This window comes from Lepidothrix coronata, unplaced genomic scaffold (genome assembly GCF_001604755.1).
Source record: "Lepidothrix coronata isolate B3197 unplaced genomic scaffold, Lepidothrix_coronata-1.0 Scaffold112, whole genome shotgun sequence".
NCBI lineage: Eukaryota > Metazoa > Chordata > Aves > Passeriformes > Pipridae > Lepidothrix > Lepidothrix coronata.
Window position 1 is genome coordinate 1,777,745 of NW_016690292.1, and position 16,920 is coordinate 1,794,664.

At 50.3% G+C, this 16,920-nt stretch overlaps 1 protein-coding gene across 7 annotated transcripts in view; it reads right to left on the reverse strand.

The window, feature by feature from the left end:
• Positions 1 to 16,920, reverse strand: part of RNF220 (ring finger protein 220) — a 214,246-nt gene that overhangs the window by 52,816 nt on the left and 144,510 nt on the right. For 6 of the 7 annotated variants that reach the window (XM_017824756.1, XM_017824752.1, XM_017824753.1 and 3 more), the window contains exons 4-5: positions 7,843 to 7,938; positions 3,619 to 3,661 (exon numbers count right to left, since the gene is read on the reverse strand). In XM_017824756.1, the coding sequence (XP_017680245.1) occupies positions 3,619 to 3,661; positions 7,843 to 7,938 (139 nt within the window). Of the gene's footprint in view, positions 1 to 3,618; positions 3,662 to 3,811; positions 3,974 to 7,842; positions 7,939 to 16,920 lie in introns of those variants that run through there. The other variant, XM_017824758.1, reaches the window with a different exon arrangement.

Here is a 16,920-nt window from a genome sequence, read left to right on the forward strand (position 1 = left end):
ACCACTGCTGCCTTATGGGCAGAAGAGTCTGAGGATCTTTTCTCACAGTGGGCTCTCCCCAGCAAGGCTAAACCTTATTAATGCCTGAAGATCATGTTACTCTCAAGCCCAGCACAACTTCCTGTGAGAAAAGCTAATGGATTTCAGTTTTCACTGGTACTCCCTCCCCAAGCAAAAATTCACCTTCAGGACAGGGCACTAATTACCTCAGAAGTGCTCTTACACAGCATCTAGCAGTGGACACTACACCAACCTCTACTGCAGCATCAAAGGAGATGATTAAGTTACTAGGAATATCTCTTATGATTCCCTCCACCAGTTTGAGTGGTCCCCCGAGTCCTATGCAGACATCATTAGCAGCGCCTGCAATGGCAGGCCAATCAAATTAAGTGGAAACATTTTTGTCTCCTTTCCAGTGAAAATCATCCAGCTTTATTCCTCCCCCACCCATCAGCTACAAAAGCACACGACAGGCTGGTGGTGGTTCAACAATAAACTGTGCACTGACCTCCTCCATGGAGGTCTGTTCAGAAAGACAGGCTTAGGGTCACCACCAAAATGGGAATCAGCTTCTCAAGGAAAGGAGCAAAAGGAGCTTTGTAAGGACCCATTTTTCAACTCACCTGAGAATGCCAATTTTGCAAATAGCCCTAAATTTGAGTCAAAGATATTCAAGCACAAGAGCCAGCACCTGGTCTCTGCAAATCTACCAGAGAAGTCTTAAGGAGTGGTTATACCTATTTTTGTTAGGCCTATCACCAAAAACTTGTGTGGATGATCAACTTATCCAGACCATTTGATCTAAGGGAACAAAGGCAGCAATGGCAGAGCATAAGAAGCCATCTCAAGAATAAGAAAAAGCAAGAAAACAGATGGTCAAGAAGGAATCTGTTTCAGACCTTATATACAATTTGCTGCTCATCTGCCCGAGAGAGAACATTAAGGGCCAGATTCACAAAAGGGTCTCGGTGGGGCTTTCAGATTTGCATGGCCAAAGTTCCACAGAGATGATTGTCAGCAACCTTCAATCTGACACTATTCTCTGAGGCTGGCACATACTTAACCTGCTGAATCCATGTTCTGATACACTAACCAAGAACTTTGTGCCTCTAATACTGAATGACTACTTAACCTGCTCTGCACTGCTAAACTCCATAAGCATCAATTTACAGGGTGGCTTAAAATTTCCAATGTGGCAACACTGGAAATAAGGCAAATGAAATAAATGCCTTCTTTATCACATGGGTTCATCAGGAATCAGCACCTCATACTCCTGGGTTCACAAGGACACAATCTCTGGATAGTGAGTTTAGCACAGGTGAGAGGTGCAGGATTAACTCACTGAGGCTGACAGGGAAGTTGGGATACAAACACTCAACCAACAGCCTAAAAGAGAACATTAATCTCCTGCTCCAGAGCTTGAAAATGCATTTGCCTTACTTACAGCTCTATTTAAGTCATAGGTTTGACTTACAGAAATAAAATTCTGGCCAGTCAGGTACATGTAAACCATTTAACTATCAGGACCTAATCATGTTGCAGCCAGGCAAACAGCAGCTCACAGAAGACATTGCCCTCTCCACCTTCTCCTTTCCTAGCTCCTTTTGCACATTCCCAAATGACTACAACAGCATAGAACACATAAAGGTCCAAACAAGACTCAGGCAAAAACAGCCCAGGAAGCCAAGATTTGGTTCAAGGACTATGTGGGAGAAGAGCAAACACTGTGGGCCCCTTTTTATGGGAGGAGTTTCCAAAGTGCTTCTAGAACTCAACTGATAGAAGCTTGACAGGAGATACCAAGATAAACTGGTTACAACAATATTGAAAAGTACATCTAAAACACAAAACCAAATTAAATAGTTCTTTGACAGACAGGCTGCATTTGATAAGTTTCTGCAGTGTGCCAATAAGAATGATAAACAAAAAGCCAGCTACCTTTGGATGAGTCCTACACAACTTCTGTTCATGTGAGCTAACTGGGACACAATGTCCTCATTTGGAATATGGCTCTAAGTTTTGCTCCCTCTACCCCAAAAGGTACATACAGAAAGAGTAAAAGGTCCAGCAAAACGCCGTACAAAACTACTGGCCTCCCTTCAGATGAGCCCAGCCTCGCAGAAACATCCAAGAACAGGGGCCAAGAGGAGTTCCTAGATCAGATCACAGCCTGCCCAGATTGTGCTGCAGCCCTGCTTCGGGTTAGGGCCCAAAGCACAAAGCACTGCTGAGCCAGTTCAGCAGGGCACGCTGCCATCAAGAGCTTCCGTCCGCAGTGATGGACTCCACAACACCAAGAATTCCAAAAGTCTAGCTCAGACTTTTAAAAAATATTTAAAATAGGGTAAATACACATTGTTGGCCTGAAAAAAGGCGGAAGGTGGGAGCTTAGCCCCAGCTATCCAAAAACGATAAAGGAACAGCTTGACATCCCTGACTCTGGAGACCTCTGTCACACAAAACAAGCCACCACAGAGCAGCACCTCTGAAGTCTCTGTGTCAGGAAAGCGTCCACCTGCCAGTGCTGGCAGCTCACTGCACTCATCTCAGAGTGCAGATATGAGCACACCTGCCAGCAGTCACCTGGAACTGATGCAAGGCAACTCACCTCTTTGTTGTATGACTTAACAGACTTGCAAGAGTTCACAGGTTTTTGGCCCTCTGGGTTGATATTTAAAAACCCCCAAGCTAGCTCTGAATTCACTTATGTGTAACTTATCACAGATCTGGGTCGGGAGCTTCTGTTTGCTTAAGACTGCACTAAACGTGGAGGACTCAAAATTCAAGCAAACCATTTTGCTATTGGCACACTCTAAAGCCTTTTGTTATTTTGTTAAAGTATATCTTCTTCTAAACAAACTCTATTAGCACAACATCACTGGTGTTATCTTTAATTAACAATTCAGGAAGCTCGAGATTAATGAGCCTCCTGATAGTCTGAACAACCAAATTCTGACTAAATGTTACATAGTGAAGGAGCTACAAGCAATATAAAACCAGATGAGAGATTGTTGTAACTGTTTAAATGGTAAGTTCTGACTTCACTGAACTTTGAGAAAAGTTTCAACTCCCTCAGCTGTAAAAAAAAGTTTTGTTTCAGCTTTCTTTTTCCAATTTAGAAGCACAGAGATGGGATACCTCTCTCTGAAATGAAGTGAGGTCTGATTTGCTTTTTTAAAAAAACACCAAGATGCTTTCCTCTAGAAATACTTGTTTACTTGCTGTTAGGAGCACACACAGATACAAGTTAGTACCAGCATCGGTGGCTTTGAGAGGAAAAAAAAACCCAAAGAAAACAAACCATGACGTCAGACGACGCTCAGGCTGCTGGTTTAAAAGTTTACTTCAAGATTCAGCCATGTGAGCTGTGAGAGCTCAGCAGCCGGGCCCCGGAATGAAAACACGGTATCCAGGGCCTGGTTTATCCCGGGCGGTGGAAGCCGCTTCCCCGGGGAGCCCAGGTGGGAGCAGGGCTTCCCCCGCACACCCCCCGCGCCCCGTGTGCACGGCGAGGCCGGAGGCGGCCCCCGGCCCGCGGAGGGTCTTGGGGGGGGTCACAGAACTCGGCCCAACTCTGGGAAGTTGCCCGGGCGGGGAAGGGGCGGGGGCCGCACTCACCGTTCAGCCGGGTCTGCCGGTTCGCTCGCACCCGCAGGAAGGTCTGCAGAGGGGACACAAAAGCGGAGAAGCGTCAAGGCCCGGGTGTAAACAACTCGCCCCCCGTCCGTACACAAGGCCCGGCCCACCGCCGCCCCGCGAATCCCCGGAACAACGCACCGGCCGCGGGCCTCCGTTCCCCCTCAACACCCACCTCTTCCCGGCCCCCGCCGCCGGGCCCCCTCCTGCCGCTCTGCATAGCCGCGGGCGCTGCGGGCGGGCGGCGGGCCCGGGATGCGGGTGGATGCGGCGCGGCCCGGCGGGCGCCGCCGCTCAGCCCCCGGCGGCCGCCGCCATGTTGGCCCCGGTCATGTGACCCGCCGCGCGCGGGTGAGAGTTCACCCGGCAGTTCCCATGGCAACCGACAGGGGGCGGCAGCGCCTGGCGAGCCCGGCCAATCAGAGCCCCGGGACGGCCGGGGCCCGGGGGACTGGCCAATCAGCAAACAGGGGTTACTGGAACACAGGGAGGCCTGGCCAATCAAGGATCGGGGGTGACTGGGACCCTGGCTGCCTGGCCAATCAGGAATCAGAAGCCACTGGAGCCCAAAGGGTCATGACTAATCAGAGCCCGGGGGCAGGTGGCGCCCAGGGGCCTTTGGCCAATCAGATCCGGGGAGCAACTTAGAAGCAGCTTCCCTTGTCCAATAGGGATTGAGCGCCCTTCAGGCCCAACATCAATGGCCAATCGGTGCCTTGGCCCCAACTGTAACCCAAAGGCATTGGCCAATCAGGCACCAGGGGCAACACTCTCCAACCTTCCCTGCCCAATCAGGGCCTGGGGGCCCAAGGGCTCTTGGCGTATCGGGGCCCAAGCAGTAATAAAACCCAAAGGCTCGCAGCCAATGGGCGCCCAGCGGCCCCTGTCCAGCCCCACCATGGAGCCCAGGGCTGCTCCCAGCCCCTGCCCTGGCTGTGGGAGCAGAGTCCTGGGAAGCAGAGCCTTGTCCTTCCCGATGTCCCGCAGGCTCAGCGCAGTTGGACACAGACACCAGATGGGTCTACCAGGGCCAGGCTGTGCGCCCACCTCAGGTCCAGAGCTCTGAACCCTGCCTGTCCTCCCCACTGCTGTGGGGGCACAGGTGGAGTGCTGCTGCCTCACCCCTGTTTTCCAGCCTCTCCTCATCTTTTCCTTCCCTTTTCAGCAAACCTCAGTGGTCAAACTTGTCTTGTGGATTTCTCTCCCTCATTTGCCCCACAGCTGTGGTGGGAGATGGGCCCAGTAGATGAGCCTGAGGTTGGGACAGAGGTGGGGGCTACAAATTGGGCAGCAGAGGCTCCTACAGACACAGATCCCATCTGTTCCCCCCCTCTGAACACTCCCCTTTGCTTCTTGGAATCAAACCTGTGTTTCGGGTCTCTGCTCTGGCACCTGACAATTTGCCGCTCCCTCTTCAGATGGAAAACAAAACCCCCCCGATATGTTTCTCTGTCCCAGGAGCTGATGGGCAGCCAGCCAGGTCAGGTGCTGGCTGGTTAATCTTCACCCAGTCCTGACCCACATCCTACATCCCAGCTCTGCCTGCCCATGGAACTCGCAGTTGGATTTTCATACATGCACGCACTCACAAATCCAAAGCTGCCAGTTGGTTTTACCCTGTTAATGAATTGAGCTGTCTTTCGGGAATCACGCTCGCTGCTGAGCTGGGGTGAGGGAGATGAGCCTTCCCTGGACAAGGATTTTAGGCTTTCAGTTGTGCTACACTTGTTTTTAGTCACAAATATCCCGTGGGTTCAGCTGACCCAGGCAAGGGGGTCTCCCTCCAAGCCTGAAATGTCATCTTCGCAAGTACGACGTATCGCTTGTAATTTGCTCTTGATTTTTCCATTGGGGATTCAGGGTTTTATTCAAATACTTCTAAAATGGCTTAATTTTTACTCGCAGCGCAGGAAAAGCCCTGTCTGACAGAACATACTGTATTTAGGAGGAGCAGCCACTATGGACCAAATCACAAGGTCCTGCACTACATCGGCTGCCACCACCTTGGTCCAGTCAGTGTCCATGTACCAAACTCCAGCAGCCAGGCTTGGCACAGAACTGCCAAGAGGATCCCCCTTCCCGCCATCCAGGAGCCACCTCACTGCCTCCACTGCAGCTCCCTCTCCGCATGTGGAGCAGTGCAAGCAGCCCAAGTGCTCTGCAAGCCCGTGTTCCTGTAGCACTCCTATTTGTAAATCTCCTTCTTCCCTAAATATCCCCATGGCATATAAGTATGAAGACTAAAAAAAACAGAGCCGCAGGAATTCTGGAAACATAAATGCCCACAGCCCATGTTCTAGCATGTTACTAATATGCTGTATAATCTTGTTAGATCACAAATAACACAGGGGACATTCATAATTCCAGCACACCTCTACATATAGGAAGCTAAATTTTGCAGCCTTTAAAGTCACCACCATGAGAGTCTTCTGCTCTGCTTCCTGGGCATTTCTCTTGGTAAGCCAGGCAGACTGAATACTCATTCATATTGTGGCTTTATTAAGGATTACATCGAGGCTTTACACACTCCTGGCACCCACCCTGAGGTCCCTTGACACTGCCAGCGCAGCATAACGCAGCCAGCACAAGCACAAATGAAAATCAGGCCCCAGAGGTGTTTTCTCCCTGCAGTGCAGACTTACAACTCCCATTACACATTTGCATTAAGGGCTGCAGCCCTCCATAAAATGCGCTTACAAACTTAAAGCACATTGGAGAGTAGCTGGACTCAGCATATAGAGGGGCTTCTGCTGAGAATATCTGTCCTCCAGAATGACATAATAAAAATGTATAGGAACAGAGGACTGCAAGGGGCCACCAATTTCACAGAGACTCACGTCTGGTGGAGTGGGAAGGGAGGAGTGTTCTCTGACAAACGGAGCCATGGCAAAAGTCTCTTCCATGCCCTTTCAAAAAGAACGTAATTTATTTATTAGCCTTAATAAACAAGGCAGGAAAGAGAGCAGGATTACCTGAATCAGGCATTTCTGTATCTTCTGCAGGGTTTTGCTCCTCTTACTTTGCACTGGGCCTTATTGTTCACAGGAGGGTAAAGTGGCTGGGATGTGGCACCAAGTTATGACTGAAAGCCACATGGGAATACGTAGCAAGCAATGGAGGATCTGGTCCACAATTGATAATATCACCAATAAATAGGACAGATGATGGAATAATGGGTAACAAATGTACAAATCTGCCACTAACAGGACCTACCTTCAGGAACACCTGTTGTAACTGGGTCTGCTCAGCTAAGAGCCCCAAAAGTGGTCATCGGCCTCTCTCTGCCAAATAAAGACTTGGCACGTGCAAAGTGGCTGATGCAGGCAGATGTGACCACCTGCCTGACCCTGGGCACTGGGTATGGGTATGCAGAGCACACAGGATGCAGGGTGATGGGTGTTTGTCACGCTGGTACAGCCTCGGCCCACCCAGCCTGTCCACACAGCAGGGTCTGTGCTGATGACCTCCACTAATTTATCTGCTGCATTTCAGAGCTTATTGAAGCCAGTGGCTGAGCACAGGATTGCAGCCAAACAGTTTGGATGTGAGCCGAATTAGAGTCAAGTGCACCAGCCTACCCCAAAAATACAGACAGACTTACAACCAGCCAAGGTGTACTTGTGCTGCTGCCTTTCTCTTCTTTTCTTGCTCCATCTCCCTCAATTTTTATTCATTTCATCGCAAGTCAGGACCTGCTGCTCCTCTGGGCAGAGTGTTTTATAAAACAAGGTGGCATGGCTGTGGATGATCCAAAACCATTGTTTTGGATGCAAGTCATGAGTCAGTTTGCTGGGCAGTGGCACACTGGTGAAATGGAGAACTTTGGCCTGCTGCAGACTGACATCATTCACTCTTTTTCAAAAAAAAAGGTCACTTCTCTGAAAGTTTCTCAATGGCATGAGGTGGGTAATGATAAACATAGCCAGGGAAATTACTGAAATAATGAATATAATGTAACAGAAACCTCTATTTAGATGGTTTTGTACAGCTGTGGTTTCAAGCTGGAGCTGGGATGACTCTGCAGACAGAAACACACGCTCACAGCCCTGTGAGGGACCAAGTGCTCATGTCCCCATGCTGCAGGCAGGGAAGCTGGTGCAGTGATGCACAGCCAAGAGCAGAGCTCTCACACAGACAGCTGTGGGCACTGGGGCGAGCTGGCTCCCTGCCTAAGGCTGAGACCGGCAACGGCATCCACCTGCTTACCTGGTATCTGTCCGAGTGATGGATGTCATCTGAGGAGTGGGGTGACGCTGTCGGAGAATCTCCTTCCCGCTTGATTGAGGCCGACAACAAAATTGACTGCAAGAGAAAGGAGAAATTCATGCTGTGAGCATTGCCAAGCTCTCTGTCTCCAAGCTGTCCTCAAAGCCACAGAGAGTGTCTGCCAGGCTGTGGGACTGCACTGGGGTGGAATCCTGGGCTGTGGGGATGGCTCTGGTCTTCCCAGTGGACTCTGCCCCACGAGGGAACCAGGCTGCTGGGTCTAGCAAAGTACAAATGAATCAGGCAACAATGGGATGGTCATTTTTCTCACGAGTCTGGTGGTTGGGGCAGAATCCCTGCTGGAAATGATACATGAGGACACCACCAGAAATTCACATGCTGAGGTGGAGCAGTGCTTCCGTGTCCTTGTCCACCCCTTTTAAGTGCCACTAAATCTCTCAATGGCTTTGTAAACTACACTAAAGCTCTCAGCACCTTTGCAGTGCAACTACCCTTTCCTTCAGTAATGATGCTATTTATTTTAATAAGTAGCACAGGGAAAAAAAAAAAGGGCCTTTTAGAAGGTTAAAAAGCTCAGTGATATTTGAGACCTAAGAAATCACTGATAAACTTCAAGTCAATAGTAGGTAAGTCTAAATTCTACACACAGTGAACTCTAGCAGGAAAATTACTGTGGGAGTTTGACAGCATCTAAAGAAATGTACACTGAGCTGCAAGTGAACTTTATTATTAGAATAGTTCGAGGGAAAAATGCAATTTAAAATTCTAATTTAAATTATAAATTAGCTAAACAAGGCTAAATATAGCCCAGTGCATTGTGAAAAAAATGTACACTGGAAATGCAGCTCTCCAGATGTTTGTTTCTGAGAATCAGCTGGCAGGATTTGACAATAAATGACTGCTCGGAGATGTGTGTGTTTGTGAAGGGAAGTGTAGATATCATCTGAATTGGACAGGTCAAGTGTGGTGACAACATTATTAAAAAGCATAATACCTTAGAGAAAGGGAAGTATTCCAGAAACATTTGCCTCTGGGCTGAAATGAAATGTGAAAAAATGTGCATTTTTTGGAAAGATATGAGCAAGTGGAAAAATGACTCAGCATACAAATTGGTTCAGTCAGCAGGATGCAATCCCCCAGGCTTGGACAGCTCTCCGGTGAGAAAAGCACAGCAGTGCAGTTGGCACAGACATGGAGGGAAGGCAGGCTGGGGATGGAGGTGGAGGAGCGGGATTTGGGATGCTGGGTTCAACCCCATGGGTATGAGCTGTCAGCACTGCAAGAGTCACGAGGGCAAGAGTCATGTCCTGGTATGCACTGCAGGTCTCTGCCATAAAGCATGGTTCTACCAGCTGTGGAGAGGTGTGATGTCCTGAAAGGGGTCACAGAGGAATTGTCTGCTGGGGTGCTTTGTTATCTCCTCAGGCACAATCCCTTCTGCCAACTGAGGGCTGTGCTGACCACATATTAGAGCTGACTTGCTCCTCAGCTCAGCCCAGGGATGCCAGGCACTGGGAGGGCCAGTGGGAGCCCGCAGGGCTGGGGGCACCCAGTAAGGGCTGCCTCAAGAGACCAGCCCCCGCTTCCCAGGGGACAGACAGGCAGAGCAGGGGGGCCCTCTGGCTTCATGTGTTGGCTGAACACAACTGCTGATGGATTTTGGTGAACAGCTCACTTATTTCTGGAGAAGCCCACTGTAGAATTCCTGCAGAGTGCAGACCCCAAGCTCCTGCTGTTGTGCAGTTTCTTTATTTTCTAAATGGAGAATGAGGACCATTTTTGAAGAAGCAGGATTACACATGTCCTATCAAACAGAGGGATGGGGCTCAAAGCCTTCAGCTGTGACTCAGAACAACAGCCCTGACTGCAGCAATGGTAATGCCCTTTCCCTCCTCTAATAAGCCAAGCACCCTGGAGCTGGGAGGGTTAAATCTGTTTTGTCTCCCAATGTATTCTAGAGAAGGGGAAAAAATACCCATCTCCCCATTCCTTGACGACAGACAGACAAACCCTCCCCGCCTCCAGCTCCCCCCTCAGCTTCTGGTAGCTCTAATTCAATATTATTATGTGAAAAATGGTTGGGCTAGCTATGGAGACAGTAAATTAAACGTTATGTATTAGTTTTTAGCATGTGGTCCCGGGAAGAATGCCGGCCCCATTTATTCCACAAACCTCCTGAGCACCATGGCAATGACCTCTGGAAAAACGCAGGGCTAAACTAATCCCAAAGATGTCAATCTCAAGGCCTCTTCTACATACACTTGCAGTTTAGATTAATAAACTGTCTATTTTTAAATTGTGTGCAAGCACTTCAATTCTAAATACCTCGCCGGCATGTTAAACACAGCGTTAGAGATGCCAAGTCACACTTCCCCTTCACTCTTAGGAAACTTGACTTCATTTGTTTTTCTCATTTCCGTGAGCTGTGCCACACTTTGCCTCTCAGGCAGCCATGGGGGCAGGCAGGGATGCAGGCTCAGAGACTAAGGGATTAGACAAGGCACTTGCCATCAGGGTGACTTTCAATCTTGCATTAGGCCTCTCTGCCATCCCAATTTTGGCCTCTTTTATCCCAATTGTCATGTTGAGGCTGTTTTCCAACGGCTAAGTGGTGAGGACACCTGACCACAGTACGCCAAGCTAAGGATTTGCTGTCCCCTGCACCCATTCTGCTCATTCCCAGCCGGATTCAGGCAAGCAGAAAAAAGGCAGCAATTCCCATTCCTCTCTCAACTAGGTTCTGGGAAGGTGGTTGTGGAGGAAAAATGTAGCTTTACATGTGCTCTCCCAGCCCTCAGGCATGCCCATGCTGCAGGGTAGACCTAAATTCTGGCATCCCACCCCAAAAACATGGCGCTGGGTGCTCTGTGTGCAGACAGGCAGTGTGCTGTACGGCTCTGTGGAGATGCTCCTAACTTGAGGACCAGCTGCTTCGGCAGGGTGGGAACAAGCCTTGATGTTGAGATGTTCCTTTCCACTTGGGGAAAGGCCTCCAGCCAGCTCATCTCTACCTGACTGCCAGTACATCCCAGCTCCCCTTCAAGGTGTGTCTGAGTGAGGATACTGGGGTGAGAGCACCCTCCTCTCTCGCTGGTCTCCCCTCCACTGTCAAACCACAGCTCCCACCATCAAAGGCAGAGCAAGGGCCTCATGCGAGCGGCGGTGCAGCCTCATATTTCTCCCTCCTCTTTAAATCATCTCTCCATTGGGTAGAGGCACTCTCTGTGGAGGTTATAAACCCTGAGAGGATCAGCCTGAGCATTACACCTGGGGCAAGCTAAATAAAAAAAGGTCACCGGCGCTTTTTAAACATGGACAAAAAAGCAGTAAAATGTGTTTGGAAAAAAAAATCTGGCATTAAATCATGACTTTTTGCCTGGCTTGCCTCATTAAAAGTGGCCTTTTGGAAGGTAAAATTATCATTGTAAGTGATAAGATCTTTAAGAAAATAATTCACGGCTTCTTCACCCTTTAATATGATAGCCGCCACCGGCTAATTTTTTTCTTAATGGCAACGAGGCCATCAATCTTGTCCAAGCCCTGTACTCTCTCCTTCCCCCTGCCCCTCCTGCCATGCTGGGCAGCCATGGCCGTGCTCAGTGATTCCTTCCCACCCTTTGGAGCACAGCTGTGCCGCGCCAAGGAGAAGAGATACATCTGGATGTATGGCTTTACCTGCTTGTGTCCACGGCTCCCGGCAGGGAGCGGGGACCACATAAGCCTTGCTCACACGGCAAGGCTCACGCCCTCGGCCGCTCCCAGCACGCTCCGTGGACTGTGCAATTCTGCGGCGACGGGCTGCGCTGTCTGCGAGTGTTTCAGCAGCTCACCGCCACTAGGAACAACACGCGGTTTAAGTATATAAATACAGGGGCAGGTTTGGTATGAGCCAAACGTGCATCATGCAGCCGGTGTGCCAGCTGCTGTGATCCCAGGGCGCCGATCCCCAGACCTGCTCCTCCCTGCTGGGCCGGAGGAGCCGTGGGCAGCTCCGAGGCAATGTCAGCGAGGACACACGTGCCAACGCGACACCGGCTCCTGACCCACGGGCGCTCCAGGCGTGGGCCGGGGGCAGCACGAGGGGAGGGGACGGGTGTCAGGGTGCAGCCGCCAGCCCGAGGAAATGGATGGAAATTGCCGGCACACGCTGCCCCCAGCCCTAAGCGCTGCCTGTGGCGGGCGGCCGGGGCAGGTGTCAGCGCTGGGAGAGCCCAGCCGGTGGCTCTGACATTCTGCTGCCTCTCAAGGCCAGTCATTTGAGAGTATTAAAGTGCCGGAGTCCTGCTTTCTGATAGCCCTGGAAAAACACAAGGAGTCTATTTTTCTTAAACAATCCATCACGGCTGCTGTCAGCAGAACAAATACCCTAACCCTGCTTTTTATGTATCTATATGGCCTTTTTAAATTTTTTTTTTTTTTTTGGCACAAAGTGTTCCCTGCTTGATGCATTCAGCTTTAACTCTGCCGTCTAAATAGGTACTTATCAGTTAACATGGAGGTGATGGCTTGACATGTTTTCTGTCTCCTGCCCTCCCCTCCACGGTAGGGAAGCCGTCAAAGTGTTGCTAATAGCTGTTATCACTTGGGAACTGTAACCCGAAAGCAATGAGTGATACCAGGCCTTGCTGCGATTTTCTCCCTTAACTCTGCCAGCCATTTTTTATGTTATTGCTGGAGGATCCCCGACACAAAGATGCTGCTATTAGAGCTGAGTTTCATAGAAGCTTTTGGAGGGTCCACATTTGCTACCGGGAAAGTTAGAGGTAAAATTATCTAGTGGCTTTTAGCTGGCAGAGATAAAGGTGGGATGGAGCTAGGAATGAAAGGCTTAAATGTGAGAAGGGTGTGAAAAGGGAACAGAAATAATAGTATCAGCAGCTTTTGGCCTTTGCTGAAAGATTCCAGTGGTTTGCAAGCAGAACAAGCTTATAGAAATGTGATCTACTGATTTATTTCTGTGCATGTTACAGTGACATCTGGGATTGTAATGGAGCTCTGGGTCCTCTTGGACGAGACACCAGCTACACAGTTCCAGCAGAACTGCCCATCAGCACTCCGGAGATGGAGGGGGAAAGAGGTCTGGCCCAAGTCTGTCGGGGTCTGCCAGCCTGTTCTGCTCCCCTCTACAACCACATCCCTCTCTGCTTCTTCTGCCGAATGCAGTGGTTTCCCCCAGTCTAAAGTAAGGGTACAGCTGTTTGGCCCAAGGGGAGTGAGGGGCTTTGTTTGTTCATGGGGTAATTTGCTTTATAGAATAAAACCTGGCAGAGACTTGTTTTTGGAGTGACTCTGGTATTCATCACCCCAAAATGGCAGGGAGCTTGGCCAGCCAACACTCATCCTACGTAATTTCCTCTCCTCTGTGTATCTGTGGGTTGTTCTCATATCCCTGGCTTGGCCACAGCTTTGCCACAGTACCCAGATTTAGCTTTTTAATCTTTCCTTGTAAATCACAGTTACAGAGGGAGGGGACACAGATACAGCAAATGACTTCTCCAACCTCTCCAGTGTGTCAGTGACACAGGAGAAGGAGTTAAAACCCTGGGGCCCTGACACCCATTTTCAGTTCCTACCACCAGATGTGATATGGAGAAGTTAAATGATCGTGCTAGAAATTTCATCTCGAGTGAGGCAGCTGGGAAGGGCTTAATACAGACATTCTGTCAAGGTTTAAGGCTCCAAATCTTGCTTGCTTCGAAGCACTTTCTCCTTGGAGGGCTTTAGTGGTCAAATTTCCCACTAGATGCTGTAATTCTCTCTCAAACTGCTCATTGAAGCTGTAAAATCACGGGGGTGGGTGGGGGAATCAAAGGGCTCTGGCACTGTGGCTTGCTTCCCAGCTCTGCCGGAGGTCTGGGAGCAGTGTGCTGGCCACCTGCCTGCGGGCACCCTCCGTGGAGCTGGGTGCACACCTAAACAAACCAGCCACAAACATCTGCTGGGTGCATGAGATGGATTTTGTTCGTGGCCACTCATGTCAGTGTTTGTTTTCAGCAAGAGCCAGAGCACGAGCTGGACTGCTAGTGGGAAAGGCAATTTGCAGCCATGTATTAGGAAGCAGAAGCGGGAAACGAGTGCTAAACCTGCCACAGGAGTTGGGATGCTTCATGGAGCCCAGTCTCTTCCCTTTCAGTGGTCAGTATCAGCACTTCCACAGGGGATGTAAGTTTGCCTGTTAGGTGACAGGCAACAGTCTGCAGTTAATACCCTGAAATTTAGGGACTGAGATCTTTCTGGACAGTGATGATATGGGGTTTTCTGGACAACAGCCCACGGAGGGAGAGCCACAGGCCACATGGGCAGTAGTGAAGAAGTGCTCTTAGGTAGCTAGGAGGACCTGGGGACACTGACTCTCAAAATTCCCACCAGCTGCATAAGGAAGAGTGGGAACAGCTGGTCTGACACCTCATCAGAATGGGTTCAACACAATGTGTGCTCCTCTCCTGCACAACACCTTGCAAGAGGCAGCCAAGGCAAGAGGGGAAAGGCAAGGGGAGAGTGTGAAGTCCAGGAATGATGCCCAGGGGAACTGCACACTGCTGACAGCTACAGACAGACCCCTGGGCAACCAGTCCAAACAGAGCCTGTGGTGTTGTCCATGTGCCTCTGGAACACATCCCTGCCGCCTGCTCTGCCTGAGCCCCAGCCTCTGGCCATGCTGGGGAGTGCTTCAGGGAAGCTCAGGGCTCACAGAGGTCTGAGGCATAGCTGGCTTGGACAAACCTTCAGAAAGTGTCCTCCTGAGTGACAATCTGCTTGTCCAAGTGTCTTGTCCACACTGGCATATCACCACTGATTGGGCATGGTCTCTAATAGCAAACAAGGATCCTGAGTGCTGAAGAACTTGGTGCTCACCACTGCCCCCTGAGCTGCCTTTGCAGAGAGGGAGCCTGGGCACCAAGCAGACGTGCTGGCTGGTGCCCCCCAGCTCACAGCCCTCGCTTGACCGTCACTGCCTCAGTCGGCTCCGATAATAGAAGAATCTGATACAATAATCCTGCATTCATCACATCCCATGTTGAGTGATTGGATTTTCTTTGACATATTGCCATGAAAATTGACCCGGCGCAGCGAGTGACAGCTCTTCAGGGGCAGGGGAGCAGTGAGCGAGGAACATACATTTACATCTGGGCTTTTATTGCCAGGAGAGGCATTTGCTGGGGCAACTGTGGGGAAGGGATGGGAGCCAAGCCAGGAGACAGACCATGGGGAGGTTAAATCCCCTGCCCCAGCTGCACCCCAGAAAGATCCTTAGGCCAGCACAGAACTAGTGATGGTAGTGGTGCTATAAGCAAAGGTCCTACATGAGCCCTAAAGTGGACTCAGTGCCACCGGTGACCACAAAAGTAGTTGCCAGCCTGCACCCTATCCCAGTTCCCATGTCTCTGAGTGAAACCAGCCTGCCCCTGTTTGTTTTGCCAGGTGATGCTCCTGAGGGATGGGAAGGTGCAGCCCCCTCTCCCACTGCTGAGCTGCTGGAGGTGCTGCCCCTTTTGTTGGCATCAGGAGAAGGAATGTACAGGAAACATTGCAGCAGTCCCCATGGTCCTCTCAACCCCTTCTATCAGTGCCCAGGGTAGGAAGTCAGACATGGTACAGGTCCCAGCTCTTCCCAGGTGGTGCCTGCCAGACCTCCAATGATGCCTGGGTGCCTGCACATGGTCTCCAAGCCCACCCTGGGGGTCTGTCCCTCATCCCACTGCCTGGGACCCCTGTTAAGGGTGGTCCAGAGGCCCAGCTTTGTCCCCAGCAGGACTTTCTCAGAAGGACATCACATCTTGATGGGCTACTTGCATCCCACATTGTAAACATAAAGCGGGCACAAAGGGAAAGAGCAGCCTTCATTTCCCCACCACCCTCCTCCTGGGTACAAAGGAGTCTTTAATACCAAACTCAGGTGAAGGTGACAGCATTGTACCTTCCCATGCCACACAGGACTTGTCTCCCAGCAAAAGCCACCTAGAAATAATGAATCCTCCTGGGCCGAGAGGCTTTCAAGCTCTCTGAGAAGGGAATGAAAGATTTCCTGATTTCACCCTCTCCCTCCCTGCTCTCCTGGCTTCTTGAAGTTAATGTTCTTAGCCCCAGACGTGACGGGCAAAGGGAAAAGATCCATGTGGTGACAGGGGACGATTGATCTCTTTTACATAGAACGACGCTCCAGTCCCAGTTTAATCCCCCCGCTCAAGGCAAATGGGATTCTTTGTCAATGGAAACTTCAAAAGCCCAGCCCTGCCGCGAGATGGACCTTCTTCTTTATCTGGTCTCTGTCAGTCACTCACTGTGTTTGCCTCCAAACAGCTAATCTGTCTTTCTAGCTGTCCTTCTCCCTCACAGGCGATGTGTTTGGGACCATTGAGTTATCTACACTGAGACCTGATGAGGAGGGAAAGGGAAGATTGCAGAGTCCAGCTGCTTTCATTTTGCTGGTGCCCTTTCCAGCTCCTTCAAGACATGCCAAGGCAGCCTCACACTCCATGGGTTATCAATGGTGGGTGGGTTTGGGGATTGCTTTCTGCTCTGCTTGTTCTTCATGGAGAAACAGTCAGGTCTCCACTCTGCTCCTAGTCTACCTGGGACAGGGCACGGGAGACAAGTATAGTCACACAGTAGACAAAGGTGTGGAGCACTATGGAGTATCATTGTGATTTCTGTTTTCCCTTGGACAGTTTGGGAAATTGTTGGGGTTATCTGGGATTCATCCCTACCTTCCAGGAACTTAGGTCAGCATGGTGGCTCCCCCCTGGTGGGGCAGACAAGGTGTTGATGTGCTTGGCAAGACACCCAGCCCCAAGGGGAAAACCTGGAGCTGAAATCTCAGTCTTTGTTTCTGACATCACATGCCAAAATATGACCATATGCTTCCAGAAAAAAAAAGGGAAAATGAGACCTGAAGTTGATTCTAGTAAAACAAGCATGAAGACACCTCCCATGAGAGACGCCCTGCACTTGTCTGGAAGTGGGAAGTCTCCCTTGCTTGGACTGTGCCACCAGAAGCATAGGAGAGCTTGGACCACTTGCCTTTGCCCCCCTTGGGGAGCACAGCATGGTTTTCAG